At 36.3% G+C, this 17,544-nt stretch overlaps 1 protein-coding gene across 1 annotated transcript in view; it reads right to left on the reverse strand.

The window, feature by feature from the left end:
• Positions 1-4,306: 4,306 nt before the first annotated feature.
• Positions 4,307-17,544, reverse strand: part of LOC149812042 (uncharacterized) — a 56,537-nt gene continuing 43,299 nt past the window's right edge. The window contains exon 5 of the mRNA XM_089993935.1: positions 4,307-4,786. Coding sequence (XP_089850061.1) covers positions 4,508-4,786 — 279 coding nt within the window. The 3' untranslated portion in view covers positions 4,307-4,507. The remainder of the gene's footprint in view (positions 4,787-17,544) is intronic.

Here is a 17,544-nt window from a genome sequence, read left to right on the forward strand (position 1 = left end):
ATTATACATTTACTTGTAGAATTATTTATTGTATTCATAAAATTAATGGCAGTTTTACAGTAGCAATATGTTTGCATTGGCTTGTTGGCTATCTAGCCTCAAATATTTAACGAAACTGTTTAACCAAATGTAAAGAGGTAAAATACCAACGGGGGCTGCGCTTATCTGGTAGGAACAGCTAGTGCACGTCACCTTGTGTTTGGGAAGTTGCAGGTTCAAAACCCAATGGTATAGTTGTATAACTGGTAGGGGTCTGACTAACCCCAGCTTGCCTTTCAAAATAAAATGATAAGGTAAAATTATAAGAAACATGTTCTCTGTCTCATGTATGTTACAACTACCAACGGGGGCTCCGCTTGTCTGGTAGGCGCAGTTAGTGCATGTCACCTTGTGTTGGGACATTGCAAGTTCAAAACCCAATGGTATGGTTGTATAACTGGTGGGGGTGTATCGAACCCCAGCTTGCCTTCAAAAAAATTGTTGGGCTACAACTTCGGCTTTTTATTACCAAGAAAATATACCTCTCTCAAAATACAAATTTGTTGTCATCTTTTCCCTCAACAATCACCACTAAAATATTCAATCATTTTTAGTTTATTTCTTTAATAACATAAGATTTTTAATCCTTTTCAAGTATCTAAAAAATGGAAGTCAAGTTTTCCTATATCAAGTAATTTTGATGACAAGAATATATAATTCGTTCAAAAACATGACAAAAATATAGAATATTTTCCTTTCACAAATTGGAAGTTAGCAATAACATAGTTTTGACAATGAATTTTTATTATTTCTAACAAGAAAATATTGTCTTCATTTAAATTTGTCTGCATATAATCATAAAATAATGATCTTGTCCCCACTCTCCTAACTATAAATAGAATGACTGGAGTCCCTTGCCACAAGGTCAAAGCTGGGTGTACTCCGGTGGGCAGGGTGGACCTCAAGGGTTTTTCCAACCGGAGGCCAGACAATGTGTGGCCGGTGATGGGGTTTTTTTCCCTTGGCCTACCCCCAAAAAATAGAATGATTGACATATTAGTTGTATGCTCAATCTTAGTAGTAGCACCATGAAATGTCAAGTGTCATTCATGAGATGAGATTATTTATTGTTCAAGTTTGAGACATCCGATAAAAGAGATTATTGTCTATGTATGGAACTTTTCACTTGTTCTCATGATCATTGATACTATAATCTTTTAGTAACCAATAATGCTTTGAAATATCTTATATTGGCATCAAATTGAGATTGTTTTTTAATACTTATTTACATAAGTAGCTTCTTTCTTTCAAGTAAATTAGTTGAGTTTGAAATTTAATTTTTTACTGTGGATACTATTTGTTCATATATGGCTTCTCCCGATTTGGTGATTTATGTGAATGGGTTTCTTGGAAATATGTCAAATAACATATTTCTTAGAAAACATAGTAATCCTCTGTCTGGTAGGAGCAGCTAGTGCACGACACCTTGTGTTGGGAGGTTGAAGGTTTAAAACCCAATGGTACAGTTGTATAACTGGTAGGGGTCTGCCTAACCCCAGCTTGCCTTTCCGAAAAAAAACATAGTAATCCTCCAGGCAAACTCGTGAAGCTAACAGCTTTTTATGAATTTTATGGATGACTATCTATAGATTAAATATGATTTGATAATTTTGATGGGGGATGACTAAAATGGTTAATAAAACCCAAAGATCTCTGGGTCCGTTTGATTCGTGGACAAGAGAGGAAAGGACAGTGTGTTCTATCCTATACTGTCCACAGACAGGACAGGACACACTATCCTGCCCTGTCCCAGTGCCCTTAAAAAGAATTCTTTTTTTTTTGTGCGTCCTGCACTGCCCGCGGTCTTCCCTGATCTGTGGGGGGACGGAACAGCAGAGGGTACTCTTTTTGAGTCCATAGGATGCACTCACTGGGCGTCTGTGCTTTTGCATGGGTGTGTACGCACGTGGGGCCCACACACTCGCATGTTTGACGTTCTAAAGGATCTTAACTACCCCAAAGGGGTTTGGCTTAGTCGGATGGGGACCTAGGATGTTAGGCAGGTGGTGTAGGTTCAAATCTCATAGGTGTCACCCCTTGCGCAAGCCAGAGCATGGCGACTTCCTGAGGGCAAGGGTCTAGCCCACAGAGTTTTACACTGTCAGGACAGCGACTGTAAATATGACAGGCAAAGTCAATGCGGCTAGGTCTCTGATCTAAGGGTGGTTTCTCTGTGTAAATAAAAAAAAAAAAAGATCTTTACTTCTTTTTTATCCTTTAAATGTCGCTATTGCATTATATTTACATAACAAATGCAAATAAATCAAGAAGTTGTCATTTAAAATAATAAAGTATGTGATGACCTTGTATCTATACTCTAAATGGTTTACAAATATATTGATTTAGTTGAAATGGTTTCTTCAAGAAGCGTGTTATCATTTTACTGTATAAGCATTGTTCACATCTTTCAGGTAAAATTTTATTAGATGTGATAATAAACGCAATCTTTACAAACAAGGTTGTGACAGCCTAGCGTTTTTTAAGGAGATTCAATAACAAGAGGAATCATGAATTACATATAAGTAAAATTCCTCTTATTTAATAACTTACCCAAACAGTTGAATGTTTTGCATTTCTAGTGAAAACTACTCCACCGCTCTAGAAATCCATCTGTCCTAAACTTTTTAGGAAAATAGCAAATTTTTTTATGAGAAAAAATTTGCTATTTTGAAATATAAAATTTTATTTACAAAGAAAATTATGTGCTCTAAGAGATGATATTCTAAAGAAAAATAACATCAATATAACATTACAAGCCTTGCCTTGTTTGGATGGCAAGGAGACTTGGTTTTGCCTCTAAACCAAGTTTTTACCAAAAAAAAATAGGTTTTCTAGAGGTATGGCCAGGTTTTTGGTCTACAAAAATTTATAAAAAAAATGGCTGAGATGACACTGCCCGTGCCGGACTGCCATCTCGGCCATTTTCTGGCCTGTCACTATTAGAAAATGGCTAGATTTAAATCCGAAAAGGGGGAGGCAGTTAGGGTGTGAGGAATGAATGGGTGGTGGTGAGGATCATGACCAGTTTTGTTCAAACCAGGTTTTTTTTAGTAAAACCTGATTTGACATAGGAAACCAAAATTTCAACCTGGTGAAAACCTGATTTTGGTTTTTGGTGTCATCCAAACCAGGGGTTAGTGGTCCCATAAATCAGCCATCATGGACTTTAGTCCATACATTGGAACCAACATTCATCGGCTTGTTTTTAACTTTGCAATAGCTGAAAACCATCAGAGGGCATCAACCAGCTCGTGCGTTCATGTGTATAGAATCAATTCCTTTTCTTTTTTAAGCACTTTTTCATGTACGATGTTCATAGGCAAGGACACCAAATCCATGTGAGTAGCATCATTCAACATGGGCAACACGTACACTGACCTAGTTAGTTAGCATTGTTTTTTAATATATTGAAATGATTTCTATTACCCATGGGATCCTTAAAATAAGAAGAGAGGATTCTTTCCTTTTGAAAAGAACATAGCTCCAGCGCCAGTAAGGTCAAAAGCCAGCATTGGTGGCACACTCAAATGTTAGACAGGCACTGATCGCATCCAATATATATATATATATATATATATATATATATATATATATATATATATATATATATATATATATATATATATATATATATATATATTGTTTGACACTGTTGCAACCATCAGATCCGTAGTCAAAGCTCAGTGATTTGTCATCAAATTCATCAAACAGAAAAATAGTGGAACCATGATTGATCATGATGAGAGAGAGTTTTTTATCCCAGAAAAAGGACGCATATATAAGATTATTGTTTTTAAAAAAGTGAGATGGGTGATGCTGAGAACCTAAATGGTCAAGTAATCCGGGTGTTGGTAGGACAGAAACGTAACCTAATTAAGCCTTTTTGGTTTTAGAGTTTTAATTTCTGTAAAATCTCTATTTAATCAGTTCAGTTAAAGAGAACATTTTCTTGAAGTTTCACCGTAAAATGTGATTTGAAGTATTTCTATGTTCCAACGATTCCATTCCACCATCTTATTTAGGATTTGTTAAAAAAAATGGAGAAATAAGCATGAAAATTGGCAATAAGCTCAGTCAACCAAAGTAGCAGTCATTTTAGTTAGACATGAAGCACTCTGATGTGATAGAAAACAAGTAGGCAATTATTGCCAGTGTTTACATCAAAATGCTGCATCAGACAAGCTGGCATGATAACTCCAAGCTCTTTATCTCCAATAGATCTCCAATACCTTTTCAACAATTAACTTAAAACCGAGATGAGCAAAACTTTCGAATCAAAGATTCTACGACTTAATTCCTTCAAATCAACACCTCAAAAAGGTGCTTGTTTTCATACAAATGTGTGATTACAGAATACGTTATACACAAAGAATAAATATATAAAGAACTCGTTCTTCATAAATAAAATTCACCACTCAACCCAATCAAATTTTACAGAGGATACAACTTATAACACATGCCTGCAGGATCATTTAGCAGCATCAATAGCGTTTTTGAGGACCAGTTTCCCTGACTTCTTGTCAAATAGCTTTTCAACAAGATCGTCCCAGTTAGTTCTTCCGTTCGACCTCAATGGGACTACTGCACCAGTATCTACTGTGAGCTCTTCTGATGATGTCACAGCGTGAGGAATATTCAAGCTCACAGCCCGTTCCAGTGCATTCCTGTGCTCTTCTTGAATAGTCTGCTGCCTTACAATATTTTTCTTTAATGGAGCAGCTGACACTGCAAGGCTCTCCTTCATCCTCTACAAGGAAATTTCCAAGAGCACCTCAATGAGTACAACTTTCAGGTACAGATGACTCATAAATGATGAGCAGATAAATGTTATCGGTCCTTCCAGGGAGATCATTTTGTACAAAATATGATATGGTGATCGTGTAATAAGCACACGAGCATATTGCAACCCTTTCATGGGCACACATTCTCGAAAATATTTGCAAAATGGACATGGTGTCACATATACTGAAATCTTTGACCCAAGATACATGCTGTGAAGCCATGTGCTAACAGCAGAACAACAAAACCTTTTACACAAGTAGAAAATAAAGAAAACAGTTCCTTATAAACCAATCTCAGCATTGAACATGTGGTTAAGACCTTGTTGGTTCACCTGAAATACAACCCTTCCTGTCACCTTTCTTCTCCAATCTCTTCCATATTCTCCATCATTTCTCATTATTGGAGATTTTTTTTTGCTCTAAATATAGGTCAGGTATACCAAATATGGACATCTTCAAGGAGTGTGACGACACAGCAAAAGAAAAAGTTGAACACATCTCTCTCTCTCTCTCTCTCTCTCTCTCTCTCTCAGCCTTCTAAAGAATTCAGTTAAGGGTAGTTTTGTCTATGACAAATTAATGATGCAAGAGGCTGGTTTGCCCGAACCTTGGGTATCTTAGGTTCAAGTCTGTCAGGTATAATAGTTCTTGTAGTTCCTAGAAAGGATCACACTAATGACACAATACTGAATTAGCGATGCAGATGCGACATGGTTCTCATCTGAGGCTATGAGTGCACTAGGTGCTAAAAAAATAATGTTTTTTCAACTCTCTCAAAATGGAATCTGTCTGAAACATATGCCATGGTTTGCTTCCTTCGGCAGGGTGCAAACATATAAATTTCACCCTCTTAGATAAATTTTACATTAGCATTCATAAGGTAATGATTCCTGAAGAATTTTCAATGACATTGACAGTTTAATTGGTAAATGTATACTCATACAGACTATTGATGTATAATGAGATCCACACTAAAAGGAAGAGCCACATGCATGCATTTTTCAAGGAGCATATGGATTTTTACTAAATCCAAACAGTGAACCCATGTTAACATTTGTGGAGTAATACAACCTGAACATATGGGGCCATTGAGTGAATTACAAGCCAGAAACACACTAGAATAAATTTTCCTTTAGATCTCATATGATACATTATCTATGCAGAAAGGCTTGCCATGTCTCCAATAGTATCTTCTATGTAAAGGCATGACAAATATAAGAGAATAATACAGTATGGAAACATGTCCATACGCTTTATAGTGTGATAAAGTAAGAAGAACCAAGAAACAGAAGATTTAGGTAGTGCTTAGATGTTAACTTTTACTTTTATGTTTAACATGATAATTATTGTTTGGATATAGCTCATGGTTTCTGTTTAAGAATCCTGGCTGTTTGATTTCATGATGATCAACTTTTTGATAGTGATTTTTTTTCTGAAAAATGTTTTTATAACTAGCCATATGTACACCATTTTTCTTGCTGCAATGCATGGTCACTTTGTTTTGGCCACTGCTTTGAGGCCTTTTTTATTTTTCCTTCTGTTTTTTATTAATGAGTTCCCAAAGACATTGGAAGAGACCACCTCCAATAAAACATTTTCTCTTGCTTCTTGCTCTCTCAATTTTTTCTGGGGTTGGGTGGGTGTATTTGAGTGGAGCTAGGGCATTTTGTTGGATGGGCTGCATTGTGTCTTTCTTAGGTTTGGATGGAGTTTGGGGCATATCAGAGGATGAACTGGGGCTTAGGCAGGGAAGGGAGGCTTCACATGGTTTGTTTTCTTTGGCTGTCTGGGAGCTGGCAGTTGGCATGGAGATGCCAACTCCAGCCATTGGTTCCCAAATAATTTGTAGGATTTAGCGAGAATCCCATGGCTTTAAAATCCTGGATTTGCTAAATCCAGGATTTGGTATATCCATCCCCAAAACTGGCTTCCAAACAAAGCCTAAGAGACGTATTCAACTGTAATGAAAAGAGGCGGAAGCACCAATAGGGCAAAAAGTCACTCCTTAAGAGTGACTACAAGAGCCAAGAACACAAACACCAAATGTGCACACACAAAACTCACAAATATAGAAAATGACTTAAAGTCATAAGTTGGATTTATTGAAGAAAGGAAGAGAAGGGTGTAAAAACCCATACATTCAAGAGGGGAACACCTCCTCTATTTATAGAGGAGGAGAGCACAAGAAGGGACCACAAGGGGGCTCCCTTGTAGTCGTTGGGAGCCCCCAACGGTCAGAAATCTGACCGTTGGGGCCCCAACGACTACAAGAGTGGGGCCCCTTGTGGTTCAAACAAAAAGCAAAAAAGAAAAAGAAAAAAAGGGAAAAAAAGGAAAAAGAAAAAGAAAAAACGAAAAATATAAAAGTACATTTTGCTGTTTTACAAGAATACCCCTATCGGGTATTTCACTAAAAGGAATATGTATATATATACATATATGTATATATATACTTATATATATACGAATGTATATATATATAAGTATATATATATATATATATATATTTTTTTAACACGCCCCCTCAAACTTTACGGGGAGAAGACCGAAAGTTTGCTAAGGAGGAACATAAATCGTGGAGTTGGAAGCGCTTTGGTGAAGAAGTCAGCTAGTTGATACTCTGAAGTAACATATGGTAATGAGATAGTCCCTCTGAGGTATTCGTCTCGAACATAATGGCAATCCATTTCGATATGCTTTGTCCGCTCATGAAAGGTGTGATTGCTGGCAATGTATATCGCACTTTTGTTATCACAGCAGAGCTTGGTAGGAGTGGAAATGAGGACGCCCATGTCAGCAAGGAGACTTCTGAGCCATACGATTTCCATAGTTGTCATCGTCATAGCCCGATACTCAGCTTCAGTAGATGATAAGGAGACCTTCTGTTGCTTCTTGCATCTCCACGAGATAAGAGATTCACCTAAAAAAATACAAAGACCCGTAATTGAGATACGATCATTGGGATTTCCTCCCCAGTCAGCATCAGTAAAAGCAGTTAATTCAAGAGATGAGAAAGAGGATAAGAAGAGTCCCTTGAAGATGGTATTTTTGATATATCGCACAATTCTCATTACGGCCGCCATATGAACCGTGGTAGGTGCGTGCTGGAACTGACTCGCTGCATGAACCGCATGAGCTATGTCAGGACGGGTGATGGATAGATAGGTGAGGGATCCAATTAATTGACGGTAGGGAGTTGGATCTTCAAGAAGAACACCATCTTCAAGTCTTAGTTTCGCATTGATAACTTCGGGAGACTCAACTTTCTTTTCATCAGATATTCCTGATTTGGTATAAATGTCAGCAGCTAACTTCATTTGAGATAAGATGTACCCACGTTCGGAATAAGCCACTTCAATTCCTAAAAAATATCGCAAATAACCAAGGTCAGACATATCAAAGGTATCTTTTAGCATAGACTTAACATCATTTACTCCATTTTTGTCATTCCCAGTGATGATCATATCATCAACATACAGCAGAAGCATAATAATGGAGTCACCTGTCCTTTTGACAAAAAGAGCAGTGTCAGTATAACAAGAAGAAAAACCTAAATTGATTAATACATTACTAAACCTGTCATACCAAGCTTTAGGAGCTTGCTTAAGTCCATATAAAGCCTTTTTTAATTTTAAAACTTTTTCATTTAAATTCATACCTGGAGGTGGTTCCATATAAACTTCTTCATTTAAATTACCATTCAAGAAAGCATTTTTAACATCAAGTTGAAAGATGGGCCATTTTTTAACAACAACTATAGCAATAAGGGCTCGAACACTAGTCATTCGAGCAACTGGGGCAAAAGTTTTATCATAGTCTACCCCATACTCTTGGGCATAACTTTTGGCTACCAACCTAGCCTTATATCTTTCTAATGAACCATCACTCTTAGTTTTTACTTTAAACACCCATCTACATCCAATGGGTTTCTTGCCATTGGGAGGATCAATGATTTCCCAAAAATGCAATCTTTACAAGTCATGTGTTTGTCTTTACAAGTATTGTTCAAAAAAGGGAAAAGAGACATTTTTACAAAATTTGGATGACCAAGTCTCTCATGCCAAATACCAATACTTTTGTCTTTAACAAGATTGCAAGATGACTTAGATGGAAGCGTCAAAAAGTCCATAAAATAGATATCACCCCTTCTATGGCCTTGCCCAATCAGCTTCCCTGACTGGAGATCCTACACGATGCAATCTTTAGGTGAGAAAGAGACTTGGCATCCATGGTCGGTGATTTGGGAAACGGAAAAAAGATTTAAATTAATTTTTGGAACAACTCTTACTTTAGGAACAAAAAATTTTTGAGAATTTTCGAAGTCAAGTGTTCCAATACTTTCAATTTTTAATGACGTTCCATCGGCCGTTGAAACATAGGAGGATATGGGTTCGGAAAAAACATTGGAAAGGGAGTTTTTATGAGATGTCATATGGAAAGAAGCACCAGAGTCTAGTATCCACATACCTGGAGGTGATGAAGAGTAGGCGATGGCGGCTCCGGATGTTGAAGGAGAAGACTTGAGAAGGTGTTGGAGAACTTCGGAGATATGATTAAGAGTTTCTTTGATATCTCCTTCTTTGGTACTTTCTTCCTTCTTTGGAGAATTTTCTCCAACCGCGGCAACCTTTCCTTTAAGCTTTGGACAAACCGGTCTAATGTGCCCCGGTTCATTACAATAGTGGCATATGATTCCCTTTCTAGGCCCATTGATATTTTTGTTAAAGTGGGGAGGTCTATATGCTTTAACATTTGATCTGGGCCTATTAACGGCCAAAACCTCATCATTCCTAATGCTCAAGCCAAGTCGAGTTTCTTCTTGACATACCTTGGCAAGAGCATCTTCAATAGGTAGGGCTTTGCTTCTATGGAGAAGAGATGCCCTCACTTGTTCAAATTTCGGGCGAAGTCCATGAAGAAATTGAAAAAAGTGCTCATTTTCAATTTGTTCCCTTCTTAGTTCAATGTCTTGAGGAGCAACCCATTTAGGTTCAAGGAGGGCAAGCTCATCCCAAAGAGGGGTTAGAGAGCTAAAATAATCCCGGACACTCATATTCATTTGTTTGGTGGAACGGATTTTTTCTTGACAAAAGAATTGCCGAGCAAGATCCTTTTGGGTATACATACCCTTAAGGAAAAACCAAGCCTCATTGGCTCTTCTAAACTTGGCAATATTGGCACAATTTTTAAGATCTACATTGTTCATAAACCATGCCAAAATTTTGGCATGGTTACTTTCCCAATCCTCGATTTTGGATTGATGTTCATTAATGGCTTTGATGCGCTCATCGCCATCTAAAACCTTTTCAACTTCATTTTCAATTTTGGTAAGAACAAGAGAGGGTTCGGGAGTAGTCCCCATAACAAAACCCCAAAGTTTCTTACCTCTTAGATGATTTTCCATAGCGGAGACCCACATGAGATAGTTGGACCCATTTAGCTTGAAAGAGAGCTCCACTTTAGAGTCACGTTCCATCGGCACCAAATATGCGTCCTTTCTTCAAAACTTTGAGAGGCACGCTTTCCAAGATGATAAAAGAAAAACCCAATCACCAACCGAGCTCTGATACCATGTAATGAAAAGAGGCGGAAGCACCAATAGGGCAAAAAGTCACTCCTTAAGAGTGACTACAAGAGCCAAGAACACAAACACCAAATGTGCACACACAAAACTCACAAATATAGAAAATGACTTAAAGTCATAAGTTGGATTTATTGAAGAAAGGAAGAGAATGGTGTAAAAACCCATACATTCAAGAGGGGAACACCTCCTCTATTTATAGAGGAGGAGAGCACAAGAAGGGACCACAAGGGGGCTCCCTTGTAGTCGTTGGGAGCCCCCAACGGTCAGAAATCTGACCGTTGGGACCCCAACGACTACAAGAGTGGGGCCCCTTGTGGTTCAAACAAAAAGCAAAAAAGAAAAAGAAAAAAAGGGAAAAAAAGGAAAAAGAAAAAGAAAAAACAAAAAATATAAAAAGTACATTTTGCTGTTTTACAAGAATACCCCTATCGGGTATTTCACTAAAAGGAATATGTATATATATACATATATGTATATATATACATATATGTATATATATACTTATATATATACGAATGTATATATATATAAGTATATATATATATATATATATATATATATATATATTTTAACATCAACTTGGTTTTCTAAAATAACAGTGCAGAAGAAATTATATGCCAATAGAAAAGAATTTGCATCTTCAAGGATAAGTTATTTTCAATGTTTGTTGTTTATATTATGAAACCACAAAAAGGATCAAGCCACACGCTAGTAAAGGATGCCATGTTTTATGACAAGAAACTAGTCTAAGACACCAGTCACCCCTACCATGGAAAAGCAAATTCATTAATTGGTGCTCCCAACCCTTTCTGTGTCAAGATAAATGTACTATTTTTATGTATTATTATATATGTGTATATGTACCCGTATATATATATACATATATAATATATATTTATATATATTATATATAGTATGTATATAGTTATATATAATATATAAATATATATTATATATAATATATTAGTCAACCTAGGTTGACTTTGGCTAGCCGTTGGACCCTCTCCAACGGCTAGAATGGGGCCTTCATTATTCCTTCTCTCATTTTTCTCTATAAATGTGCGGGTATGTGTATGTGTGAAGGTTGAGAGGGTAATGGGTAGATTTAGGTTCTTTTTTAGTGTTTTGAGTGTTTTGTAGTGAGGTACTTTGTAATTTGAATTTCTTCTTTATATTTTTTAACTTCATTCTTAATGAAATTATTCATTCATAATACGTGTGTTCTATTGTTATTTCTTATAGTGAGTTTATATTCAAATACATTATATTTGAATTTTTGGTATTCATTTAGAAGTGCATCGGGATCCATGCCATTTCCTAACATGGTATCAGAGTAAGGCATCATGGTCTTGGAAAAGATTTGTATTGATGAATGGTATGAATTCAAGAATTTTGCATTCTGATATGTATCTTTGGTTTTTCTATTTTCATATGTATGGTAGGTTTTTTAAAAGGATTATATTAAAAATAAATATTTTTTTTAAATTAGAATATGTAAAATTTGTTGTCTTTCGATATATGAAATATATGTTTTATATTATGGATATGTATAATTATATTTTGCAAAAATATGTGGTTTCTTAAAGTCTTTCATGTTTTGAAAAATATTAAATTTCACTTTGTATTTTGTATGTCTCTTATCGTATGTATATACATGGATTATCCTTGGGATTTTTTAGTATATCGTGATGTTTCTTTGGTGATTTTAATTATGTAAGCATGAATTTTAAGATATATTGTGTGAACTTCATTATTAATATTGTGAATCTTAGAAATTTTTTGTATGGCATTTTCATTGATTATAACATAGATTTTTCTATGCTCTATCATCATGCGAATGTGTTATTCCATGTATGTTTGAGTGATATTGCTCTAGTTTAAAATACCTTATTAAGTAAAACTATTCTCAAGTTAAAAGGCTTGTATTTATGCTTTTTAGTGAGCACTTTATGAATAAAACTTATATTTTTTAAAAGATTCTTATATGTTTTGTGTTTTTGCCCATTGGTGACTTATTGATTTGAGTGCTTATGCACTTTTGTAACCCTTATTGGTTTCTTTCTTGTGCATTTATATTTCAGTGCATGCTTCTTAGAGATTTTATATTTGTTGCATTGTGATAAAATTTCTTATATGACATATGTAGGTTTATGGTTGGTGATAGTTATATATGTTATTGAACTTCTATATAGCTCTTTGAATTTATATATGTTTGCTTTCAATTGTCTCTTGGTAGACTTATGATTCAGATCTAGCTACTTAGAAGCTATTCCTTAATAAGATCATATATTTTTGTCTCTTTATTGAGATTTATTGGATCTCTTGTATGAGATGTGCCTTAGTGCACTTGTTCCTTGATTGGTGAATCTATGATTCCATTACCTTTTGAATACTCAAGCTTCATGATTTCATCTCCTCTGTAGATTACTTATAGTAGGCATGATCCTTGTTGAACTTGATTTGAAATTGTGTCTTTCGAATCAATTTATGTATTTGAACTCACCTTATTTGAAATTGATCTTTTTGTGAGTTCGTTATTGCCGTTCTATGGCATTTGTTTGTCATCACAGAATTTTATATGATGCACCATTTCTTTTTGGCCTCGTTGTTATTGGGTTTAAGTTAGCCGTTTAGGTGAGTTATGTGTGCACCTCAAGTCATCTTATCAGTATGTAATTATCAAAGTTTATGAGTGTCATCTTGAGTATGATTGATAGTTGATTGGCCTCTAGACCCAAGTTGCTTTTATTAAACTAGAGTTGTTTGTTGGGGTGAGTTGTGTGTACCTCGGTTTTTGTCAGTTTAGATTATCGACTTATAGTTTGGCACTAAAAGACGGTTGTTCTTGTTAAAATATATGTAATACCTATATTTATATATATATATATAGTTCTCATTCACTACCCGATAAGGGGTAGTTTTGTAATCTCGCCCAATAGGGGCATTTTAGACTTTTTTCTTTTCTTCTTTTTTCCTTTTTCTTTTTCTATTTTTTCCTTTTTCTTTTTTGTCATTTTTTATTTCTTTTTGTGCATTTAATGCACAGCCATTGGGGGCCCCAACAAAGAGTCGTTGGGCCCCCAACGGTCACAATTGTGACCGTTGGGAGCCCAACGACTCCTTGTTGGGACTCCCAATGGTCCCTCTCTCTTGCTTTTCTCTAACTCTCCCTCACTCCTCTCTTGCCTATAAATAAGTGGGGTCTCCCCCTTTGTAATGTGTGGCTTCTCCAGGCCCTTTTGTGCATTTATAAGATTTTATGCTTTCTATCCATTATTGGCTTTTGTGTATGTCCTCTTTTGGACTTGTTCTTTGATTTCTATGTGTGAATGTCCATTGTAGGACATACATTTCTTTTCCGCATATTTCATTACATGGTATCAGAGCCTTGGTTGTGCTCTTGATTCATATTGCTAGTTGTCTTGTTTTATCTCTCTTTGTTTGTCCTCCATTCTTGATTATATAATGGAAGGAGAACAAAAGATTGATCTCTCCTTCAAGCTCAATGGTACTAACTACATGATGTGGGCCGCCGCCATGGAGAACAACCTCAAAGGTAAAAAGCTTTGGGGATACGTTATGGGCACCATTAGGGAACCTCAACTTCAACTTACGAAAATTGATGGTGATCAAGAAAAAACTCTAGAAGGAAATGCTCGCATGAAAGCTATTGAAGATCACCAATCCAAGGTAGAAGATTGGGAAAGTAAGCATGCAAAAATTCTTGCATGGTTCATGAACAACGTGGAGTTAAAGATTTGCGCCAATATTGCTAAATTCCGCCTAGCAAATGAAGCATGGTTCTTTATGAAAGGTATGTATACCCAAAAAGACCTTGCTCGTCAATTCTTCATCCAAGAAAAAATTCGTACCATTAAGCAAGGTGAAATGAGTGTAAGAGATTACTATAGCACTCTTGGCCCTTTGTGGGATGAGCTATCCCTTCTTGAACCCAAATGGGTATCAAGTGAAGATGTTGAAATGAGAAGAGAACAAATGGAGAAAGAACACTTTTTCCAATTTTTACATGGGCTTAGGCCCGAATATGAACAAGTTAGGTCCTCCCTCCTTCATAGATCCAAACCACTTCCATTGGAAGATGCCATAGCCGAAATATGCCAAGAAGAAACACGTCTTGGCATGATTAAAGGAGGAGATGAAGTTCTTGCCGTGTCTAAACCCGGCAATCATATGAAAGCATATAAGCCTCCACACTTTGGGAGGCAAAATAACTATAATGGCAATTATAGGAAAGCCATTTGCCATCATTGTCAAGAACCGGGTCATATAAGACCTAATTGTCCAAAGATAAATGAACCTCCAAAAGGTAAAGTTGCTATTATTGAAGAAATCCCACAAAAGAAGGAGGAGACAATGAAAGGGAAAGAGTCCTTCTCCCTTCCTCAACTATCCGAAGCACTACAAATTCTACTCAAGTCGCCATCAACTTCGGGAGCCGCCATTGCCTCTTCTTCTCCTCCAGGTACGCCTTCTTGGATCCTTGACTCTGGAGCATCTTTTCATATGACCCCTATTGAAAATGGACTATCCAATGTATGTAGAAACTCCAAAAATTCCTTTGTTTCCACCGCCGATGGTACCTCTTTACAAGTTAAAAGTTTTGGAACCTTAGATTTTCAAAAGATTTTTTTGTGCCAAATGTAAGACTAGTACCTCAACTTAATTTAAATCTTTTATCGGTCTCCCAAATATGTGATCATGGATGTGAAATCTCCTTCTCAACCAAGGATTGTTCTATACAGGATCTCCAGTCCGGGAAGCGGATTGGGCAAGGCCATAGGAGGGGAGATCTCTACTACATGACCCACTTGAAACTTCCTACTAACTCATTTTGTAATCATGTCCAAGATAAAAATATAGAAACTTGGCATCAAAGACTTGGACATCCAAGCTTCTCAAAAATGTACTCTTTTCCCTTTGGAAAGAAATTTTGTAATGAGAAACATTTTGTTTGCAAGAGTTGTATTTTTGGAAAAATGAAATCCACCCCATTTCCAAAAAGAACATTTGTGTCAAAAAGACCCTTTGAATTAGTTCATTCGGATGTTTGGGGTCCTTCTCCGGTCATATCAAAAGGAGGATACTCATATTATGTTACTTTCATTGATGATTTCACTCGATATGTGTGGATCTATTTTCTCAATTTAAAATCCGAAGTTTTTAACTTCTTTAAAAAATTTCATATGATTGTCAAAAATCAATTTTCAACTAATATCTCCATTCTTCGATCCGACTCCGGTGGAGAATATCTATCAAATGAATTTCAAGAATATTTGGAAACCAATGGAATTTGTCATCAAAGGTCATGTCCTAGGACTCCCCAACAAAACGGTCTAGCCGAAAGAAAGCATAGACACATCTTGAAAACCACTAGGACTCTTCTTATTTCCAAAGAAATTCCAAAATGCTATTGGGCCGAAGCCGCCTTAACCTCCACTTATTTGATAAATAGAATGATATCCTCATCCCTACAAAATATATCTCCATATGAAAAACTTTTTGAAAGAACACCCGATTTTAATAGATTAAGAATTTTTGGGTGTAAGTGCTTTGTCCTTACACATAAAAGAGATAAGTTATCTCCCAAGGCTATCGAATGTGTGTTCTTAGGATACGGAGAAAATCAAAAGGGTTTTAGGTGCTTCGATCCCAAAAGCAACAAACTATATGTATCAAAAGATGTTACATTTTTAGAAAATGAGAACGGTTTTGAGAAAAATAAAGATATTGATGAAAGCGAATATGCTTTCTTATTTGATCTTCTCTCTCAAGAAGATGTGACTCCTCACGAAGAGGATGTTCCTAATGATTTAGAGGATACTCCTCTTAGTAATGTTGAAAATGCAAGTAATGATGTTGAAAATAGGTCCATTCAAACCTATGCTAGGCGTGGTCAAGAAACTCCCATTAGCGCTTTAGAAAAATATTCTCAAAATTCCAACATAGAAGAAACCTCTTTAAGGAGATCTAGCCGGATCTCCAATCCTCCTAATAGGTTTGTTTCCTATGAGTCCCTAACACCTAAATATAGGGCATGCCTAATTGCATTACACTCTTATCATGAACCGTCACACTATAATGAAGCCAAAAACATTCCTCAATGGGTTGAAGCCATGAAACTTGAACTTAGTGCCCTTGAAAAGGCTAAAACTTGGGAAATAACCTCATTACCCACTGGAAAGAAGTCTATTGGATGTAGATGGGTCTTCAAAATTAAAACTAAAAGTGATGGGTCATTAGAACGTTATAAAGCTAGGTTGGTAGCCAAAGGATATGCTCAAGAGTACGGAATAGACTATGAAGAAACCTTTGCTCCCGTAGCTAGAATGACTAGTGTTAGGACTCTTATTGCGGTTGCATCCGTTAAAAAATGGCCTATCTATCAATTGGATGTTAAGAACGCATTTCTTAATGGCGAACTAAGTGAAGAGGTCTATATGGATCCTCCACCAGGAGTATCTATTGGTGAAAACAAAATTCTTAAGCTAAAAAAGGCACTATATGGGTTAAAACAAGCTCCGAAAGCTTGGCATGACAGATTTAGTACTGTAATGACTAGCTTCAATTTTCGTTCATGTTATACTGACACTGCGTTATTTGTGAAAAGTGCAGGGTCCTCTGTAGTTATTCTACTACTATATGTTGATGATATGATCATCACTAGAAGTGATGAGCAAGGAATCCATGATATTAAGAAAATTTTAAAAGAAAATTTTGAATGTCTGACCTTGGTTTCTTAAGATATTTTCTAGGTATTGAAATTGCATATTCACCTCGAGGGTACATCCTCTCTCAGATGAAACTTGCTGCTGACATCTGTGCCAAGTCTGGAATTTCGGATGATAAGAAGACAGAAACCGCTGAGGTTATCAATGCAAAGCTGAGACTGGAAGATGGGACACTTCTTGAGAATCCTACTCCCTACCGTCAACTCGTTGGGTCTCTGACATACTTATCCATCACTCGGCCAGACATAGCTCATGCAGTTCACTCCGTCAGTCAGTTTCAACATGCACCTACAACTGTGCACATGAGTGCAGTCTTAAGAATTGTCAGATATATTAAAAACACCATAACTAAGGGAGTTTTTCTTTCCTCTTCATCATCCCTTGATTTAAT

The sequence above is a fragment of the Nuphar pumila genome, chromosome 17 (assembly GCF_984573655.1).
Source record: "Nuphar pumila chromosome 17, dmNupPumi1.hap1.1, whole genome shotgun sequence".
NCBI lineage: Eukaryota > Viridiplantae > Streptophyta > Magnoliopsida > Nymphaeales > Nymphaeaceae > Nuphar > Nuphar pumila.